The sequence below is a fragment of the Tachypleus tridentatus genome, chromosome 11 (genome assembly GCF_004210375.1).
Source record: "Tachypleus tridentatus isolate NWPU-2018 chromosome 11, ASM421037v1, whole genome shotgun sequence".
Taxonomy (NCBI): domain Eukaryota; kingdom Metazoa; phylum Arthropoda; class Merostomata; order Xiphosura; family Limulidae; genus Tachypleus; species Tachypleus tridentatus.
Genome location: NC_134835.1, coordinates 4857340 through 4865588, shown reverse-complemented (window position 1 = coordinate 4865588; position 8249 = coordinate 4857340). Strand labels below are relative to the sequence as shown.

At 34.9% G+C, this 8249-nt stretch overlaps 1 protein-coding gene across 2 annotated transcripts in view; it reads left to right on the top strand.

Annotated features, from left to right (window-relative positions):
- Window positions 1-4652: 4652 nt before the first annotated feature.
- LOC143231627 (beta-1-syntrophin-like) overlaps window positions 4653-8249 on the top strand; it is a 65888-nt gene continuing 62291 nt past the window's right edge. For both annotated transcript variants that reach the window (XM_076466164.1, XM_076466165.1), the window contains exon 1: window positions 4653-5431. In XM_076466164.1, coding sequence (XP_076322279.1) covers window positions 4993-5431 — 439 coding nt within the window. In that variant the 5' untranslated portion in view covers window positions 4653-4992. The remainder of the gene's footprint in view (window positions 5432-8249) is intronic.

The window sequence follows — 8249 nt, the reverse complement described above, 5'->3', positions numbered from 1 at the left end:
ATCATGCGCAATTCCTTGGTTGATAAACAGCTTTGTGACAGTGTTTTGGCGAACAATTTGTGAAAGTGTTTTGGTGAAGAAACAATGCGAAAATTTAGATCTGGAACAAATAAGTTATAGAAAATTCTGATACCAAATTACTAGAAAATATACATACTAGCGGATTATTCTGAGATCTATAGAAAAGTTTAAAAATCTCAACGAGAAATGAAAACCTTATTGGATTTAATGACGTACGTTAATGTTTTCTTTAGTATTAACGTTATACATTTATAGCTGGGTTAACCCGTTAATACCTGGAACTGATGCATATTTAGGAGATCATCGATGGTTTTTGATCGATTATTTGTAATTAAGCACGAAGCTATTTGTGCTCTGCCCACCACGGGATTCAAAACCATGTTTCTAGCAGTGTGAGTTCGCAGACATTCCGCTGTGCTACTGTAGGCGACCATCGACAGAATGTATGTATTTTTCAAAACTTTTCAAGTTTGTGCTGTTTTCTCACCCCTTTCTTTATTTTTCATATGATTCATGAAACCTAAATCTAGAGGAATGATAGTCAAATAAGAGTTTAACAATTATTTGCAATACTCTAAAAGTAGATCAGTTTTTAAGATACTCAGTTTACATCTGTTAAAAATAAGTGGTTGAAAATTAATTGTAATCATAACGCTACTGTGAACTATCTGAAGCAACACTAAAATCAACGGTTCGATTCCACTCGATGGACCTAGCAGATAACCTGATGTGGCTTTGCTATGAGAAAACACACACACAAAATGCTTAAAAACAAAATCCTGTACCCGATGAATAAAAGGCTTCCAAAGTTATGAAATCCTTTTAACTGCAGACTACTTTGTTCAATTCAGCATGATAAAAACAAAAGAATAACAAAGTTCTTAGTAGATGACTTATTTGTTTATTCTCTTTTTGACCCAGCATAGCGAGGTGGGTTAAGGTGTTCGACTCCCCGTCGCACCAAACATGCTCGCCCTTTCAGGCGTGGGTGTGTTATAATGGGAGGATCAATCACATTATTCGTTGGTAAAAGAGTAGTCCAAGAGTTGGCGGTTGGTGTTGATAACTAGCTGCCTTCCCTCTAATCTTGCACTGCTAAATTAGGGACGGCTAGCGCAGATAGCCCTCGTGTTGCTTTGTGCGTAATTCCAAAGCAAACAAATATTCATTTTTTCTTTGATTTTTTTATTTTTGTACAAAAATTGCAGTTATTTGCAGAAAAGCAACATTTCACTCCACTGTTCTCATTGCAAATTTGCTTATATTTATTTCAGCAACAAGAGTGAAAAAAAGAGTTAATAACAACTGCTGATTTTAAAATTATTGTAAATATTATTGTAAATTACTTTTTTGTGAATTCCTCCGAAGAATAACATTCTCATGTCAAGATATTTATATTTTGCTAATCTTGAGACGCATGTTTTCATGAGAAATTATTAAAACAAATTCAATCAAACGTATTTAATTAGTGCCTATATATATTTCCCAATGACCTATCAGTGGATTTTTTTTTGTTGCTGTTATAACACAGTTGATTATAAATTTAGTTTGACAGTTTATTTATAATTTCAACAAGACGTTTCCTTAATTAAAAGTGTTTTAAACCATTTTTGTTTGTTTGTTGAGTTATCATCCAGAAAGCTACACAACGGGTTATATTTGTTCACCACTACGGATATCAATATAAGGGGTTTAGTATAATAAGCCTTTAGGCTTACTCCCGAATCACTGGGAGGCAGACATTTATATATATATATATAAAAAAAAAAGAGTTAAGAGAACAGTATTTGATCTCGCAATTTGACGCTTTAGCTGACTGAAGTTGCTGACCAGCTGTTGAGCGTTAACTACTGCTTCATTGTTCATTAAAGCTGCACTTGATGAGATTTTGAACGATGAAGATTGGCTTGTAAAACTTAAAATTACATTATAAATGTTCTACTGTAATATTCTGTCAGACATAACAAACATTTCCTACTATATAAAACAAGAAAAGAACAATTAGAACAAGAATGAACGTTGCTGTATTTATAGCATAGAAAGTAAATAATCGAAAAATAAAAATCTCCAAATCACTAAAGCAGGTAGAAAACATACGGTATGCCTATATACCTACATATCACATGAAAAGATATTTGTAAACTTAGGCCAATAACCGTGTACAAGTGATAGCAGCCTGTAACAATCGTTAAGGAGGAAATAAACAAATGTATCATTGTTACGAGGTCTGTAATTCGCATTATTTACGCCAAGTAACCCAAAAACTCACTTCAATATAAAGGAAGCGAGAGAGAGTTCAGTAAGGATAAACGCGATGCTTCACGCTACACTTAAATACAGGTGACGTATTCATTGAAACGTTTTTGAATGATATGATAAATGTACATGGTCTGATTAATATTATAACAGGGCCTGGCATGGCCTAGCGCGTTAAGGCGTGCGCTTCGTAATCTGAGGGTTGCGGGTTCGCGCCCGAGTCGCGCCAAACATGCTCGCCCTCCCAGCCGTGGGGGCGTTATTATGTTACGATCAATCCCACTATTTGTTGGTAAAAGAGTAGCCCAAGAGTTGGCGGTGGGTGGTGATGACTAACTGCCTTCCTTTTAGTCTTACACTGCTAAATTAGGGACGGCTAGCACAGATAGCCCTCGAGTAGCTATCGTTTTTAAGAACACCACTGAATTGCTCTGTCCTCGCCTGAAGCATCTCCTATCGCTTATACCGCTTTAGAGCCAAAAAGCTGCACCATAAACCTGTATATCGCCCATATTCACCAGTCTTGGTCCTTTTCATTCAGCAGCCATCTCCTGAAACAGGTGACCGAAGACTTAGTCCTCCGCGCGCTTCCCCTCACTCGTTCACGGGTCAACTCAAACAGGGATATCTGCCCCAACCACTAAACAGTCTATCCAGATCATCCCCGATTATCACACGAAACGCCTCCACAACAACCAATGACATTATCACAATCATTCAGTCTACCCAAATGAAACTCAACAAGAAATGGAATTTAATACAGATCCTGCCACCTACTTAATCTTCTAAAGATAGCATGGACCTCATATCTCCCCTCAGCACCATCACCGTTCCATGCCCTACCTCACAGACTTATCATTCATTACCCAACTTGTCTGATGCCCTCTTCATAGATACCTTAGCTAAACCTCAACTACTGCCAACAGACGAATCCGGTTACATTTATTTCTCTTTCTTCCGACGTATCTCGACCAGTGATGAAGAAGATGATTTACCTTATGATTGACCTCCTTACGATAGTTTCACAACATGTCAACCCCTTTCTTCTTCATCATTAGTAAATCAAAAGCAGTCAAGCCTAACTGAGCACTCGTTGGCACTAATTGGCGCTACCCGGTAAAAGTGGGTTTTCTCGAGGTAGAGTGGGGTCACCCCACATCTAACTGTATGGATCCGATCAAAAGATCTGACGCTGCTGTGATGAGCTGTAAGTTTAACATCGGCAGTTGGTTCTGTACTGATCGTTCCTTGTTCCTATTCTGCTTGTTGCTGATCTGTCAAACATCGTGTTGCCCTCAAAACTCTCCTTTTATTTCCCATGCTGCCATTTCAAAACTGTATGTCACGACGGGGGTGAAGATAAAATGTCTTTAAGAATGCTCCCGACTGTATTTACCTATTTTGGGTTAAACGTTTCAAATCAAAATTACTTCAACGATTTGATTCGAATATTCGATATCAATCTTTTTTTTTTTTTTTTGAATTTCGCACAAAGCTACTCGAGAGCTATCTGTGCTAGTCGTCCCTAATTTAGCAGTGTAAGACTAGAGGGAAGGCAGCTAGTCATCACCACCCACCGCCAACTCTTGGGCTACTCTTTTACCAACGAATAGTGGGATTGATGGTTACATTATAACGCCCCCACGGCTGAATGGGCGAGCATGTTTGGCGCGACGGGGATGCGAACCCGCAACCCTCAGATTACCAGTCGCACGCCTTAACACGCTTGGCCATGTCGGGCCTTCGATATAAAAGTGCACCTATATACTTCGTATGTTGTGGCTCCAAAAATGTAGGAGGAATTCGCGAACAAACACAGAAGTTGAATTAACGTGATATAATTATCAGTCACGTGCTTCTAGTTGAAATGAAATTAGTATTAGAAATTTTGAAATCGAAAGTGTTAGTTTATTCAAATAGTTTTAATCAACTTTAAAGTAAAACTAGTTCTTTGAGAAATAAAATCTGAATATATTTTTAAAAGAGAGCATTTGTGTTTCCTATTAACAAAACCACACCGGGCTATCTGCTGAGTCTACCGAGAGGAACCGAATGCCTAATTTTAGCGCTGTAAACCGTAGACTTACCGCCGTACCAGCTAACGACTTAAAAGGGTGAAACACTTATGTTTTGTAATTTTGTTTTTAATTTCGCGCAAAGCTACTCCCTAATTTAGCAGTGTAAGACTACAGGGAAGGCAGCTAGTCATCACCACCCATCGCCAACTCTTGGGGTGCTTTTTTACCAACGAACAGTGAGATTAACCGTGGCATTATAACGTCCCCACGGCTGAAAAGGCGAGCAAGTTTGGTGCGACGCGAATGCGAACCCGTGACCCTCAGATTATGAGTCGCACCCCTTAACCCACCTGGTCATTTTGTAATTGAAAGTGTTAGCTATCTAAGTAAAAGTGCCCATTTTACTTATTATTTAAGAGTTTAGTTTACCTGTTGATAGTTGATATGATTAAGGTTCCAGATTTTTTCTTTTTTATTTAACAATCGTTTCAAGAAAATATTTTTATGAAGCTTATTAGTTATATAATATACGAGTTCTTTACTGGAATATAAGCGCTTCTAGATAAAAATTAATATAAGTTAGCACGAACTTTTATTCTGCGTTCTTCTTCCAACACGTGCAGAGAATAAGCGCCCAGTGTTGATTTTATAACCAATACTATCCACGTGACCATCATATTTTCAGAGTGACTTCAAGATGGCGGGAACGGCATTCTCGAGAACGGGAATGTTAGAAGTTTATGTGCATCAACAATGGCATAAAGTTTTAGTTACACTTGAAGAAGACTGTCTCAACATAAGTTTAGACGAAAGTTATGAAGCTGCTAATGGTTCATCCAATGGATTGTCGGATACAGAGCCGCCAGATATATCTGAAAGCATTGCCAATCAAAAGAGAATGGTGCGTGTAGTGAAACAGGATAACAACGGTCTTGGCATTAGTATTAAGGGTGGAAAGGAAAATAAAATGCCAATATTGATCAGTAAAATTTTTAAGGGAATGGCAGCAGATCAAACAGAACAACTTTATGTAGGAGATGCCATCCTTTCTGTAAATGGGGAGGATCTTAGAGATGCAACTCATGACGAAGCTGTTAGAGCATTGAAAAGAGCAGGAAAAATTGTTGATTTGGAGGGTAAGTTAAGTTTGCTGTGTTCGCTTTCTTGAAAAAAAAAAAAAGTTATCAGGAGTTAACATGAATTTAACAATAACAGTAAATTTGGCAGTACAATAATGCTGATTCATATCACATGATCATTAATTTTGAGTCATTTGACAAGAGTTCATGATGGAAACAGAAATGGAACCATGATTTAATACTAATGTAACCCTTCATTTTCACTCGTGCCATAGAAACATTCATTGAAAAATTCAACTTAATATATAATTACCATATATGCTAGTGTACAAGGCAACTGTGAGTATAAGATGATCTCCTAATTTTCAAGTTAAAAGTGTAGGTTTCAGGCTATACTTGCCATATAAGATGACCCTCCCAAATTGTGCACTTGATTAGTGAAACCAAATGAGCCTGTGAGAAATTACTATCTGAGAGTCTTTAGTCATCAGTATTCGAGAGGAAATGGTGTATGTTTACTGAATGTATTTAAAACATTCAATACAATACATTTTATGATTTTATACACAGTATAGGTAATTAAAACAATTTAATTTTATTTGTGATTTAAACATTTTATAGGCTTATATTTTTTGGCAGTTTCAACTAAATTGTTTGAGTTATTACAATACTTTTAAATCTAAATCTTGTTCATCATCTGACATCAGAAGTTCATCAATTATGTCTGATTTCGACTAGTTAGGATGCCTAACTGGTTAGTATGTAATTGGAATGTGAAATAGTAATAAGACTTAAGTTTTATTATTAAAAGATAAGGTATTATATAATATTTACCAAACTCTTCAAGTGACATCTGGCTTGTTCTTTTGATTTTATTCCATTACCAATACATTTAAAGTCAACCCCACTATCCAACTGTATTGGATCTGCCAATATAATCTTAAAGTACATCACAGGATTAAAAGTTCACATTTCATACTTCATGTACAAAATGACCTCTATTTTTGAGGGATTTTTTAAAACTTCAAATGCCGTTTTATACACCAGCATATAAGGTATTTCTATAAATATCTAACAGAAGTTATTAGTTTTTAACTTAACAGCACATACCACTTCTTATTCTTGACATGATGATGAAGCAAAAATATTCCACCAGTTTACAACTGTTACTAGATAAATTATATTATCAAATTGATATTCTGCTACTCAGTATAGTGGTATATATTTTCAATATTATTCTGCTACTCAGACATTATGTAGGTTAATTTTCTAACAATTTTTAGTACCTCGATGAAATTAATTGTAAGTTTGTTATTTTTCAAAATAGAGATGTCTTAAGTTTATTCCTTTTTTTGTAGCCCAATTTACATCAGATATTGTTCTAGGAACTTTTGCATGCTTCCTAACAAATCTGTATCCTGTAAATGTTATGGAAGAAGCATCTAGATATGGAACTACTTCTTTTAAAAGAAAAGGAAAAGCCCACAGAATCAACCTTTTCTAGCATTTTAATACATACAGCAAATTTGTAGATACCATTGTTTATACAAGTATACAGCTATATAATTTGTTCATATAAATAATGAAAAGTTCCCTAAATGATTTAATGATTTCTCATAATGGGCATATTTAGGCAATTAGAAAAATGTGTTAACAATAATTCCTTACTTTATACAATTAATCTAATTTGGTCTTCTCCTGTCCACATTTTATCTTTGCTCTGGATTCTGTTCATCTCATTAACTAACGTATGTCTCATGTTAATGCTGTTGGTATTATTGAGCACCAGTGATTGAACCTTATTTATTTTCAAAAGTTTTAAGGTATTTTCTTGAGCATATTTAATAAAAGAAGTAATTATTCTGTTAGTTAAAAATGAGTTGTAAACATTTGAAAGAATTGATATTACCAAACTTGAAAACAACATGGAGAATGATTTGGAGCTCCTAAAAGCTCAAAAAGATACTTAATGGAATATTTTATGATCTAAATGTTCAGTATTGTAAAGGTCAGTCAGAACACACATACATATTCTTAACCCTGAGTAGTGTTTGTAAAATACTGGAATTGATCTGAATCATAGATATTAATCCTTTGGTATTAGACTTTGAGATTACAAAGATTAGAGAAGTCTTTTTTTCCCCAAGGTTTTAAAGGTGATCAAAAATCAGATATACAAGATTCTGCATAACATTTTTAAAAGGCCAGTAGAAAATGAACAGCTATAGGGTTTGAGAATTGCTAATGGTTAGACCTTGGCAATTAGTCAGTATAATAGACTAACTAAGAGCAACAGCTAGTATCTGTTGTGGTGGGCAGAGCATAGATAGCATTTTGTGTAATTTTGTGCTTAACTTCAAACAAACATTTAGTGTCATGTAAAATAGTCAAGCTTCCAAAATTATAATTAAGTTGAATAATGTTACACAGGGCTATGATGGTTTTATTGTGAAATTTTTGTATGTTCTACAGCTTATAAACTGTATTAAAAACATACATTTTTCTCCATTGCGTACAGATATTTCACAAACGTCAGATGCACTTTTACCCAACTGAATCATTTTCGTTGAAATCAGGTAACATTGTTTAAAAGGTTAACAACCATTGCCTGTACATTTGTCTTGACCATTTGTGCTAATAGTCTTATCAGTTGTTCTAGAATCTTTGAGAAATAAAAAGGGTTCAGTGTGGTAAATAAAATAATAATTTGATCTGACATTTTTTTTTCTTTATAACTTGCAAAAAAAATCCTTATGTGATTGAAAAATTAGGAATATTATTTTTGAAATCTGCATTGCTGAATTATAGAAAATCTGTTATTAAAACCAAACAACTTTTTATGAAGTTTAAATTTACAGGCATGTGTTATCAACTA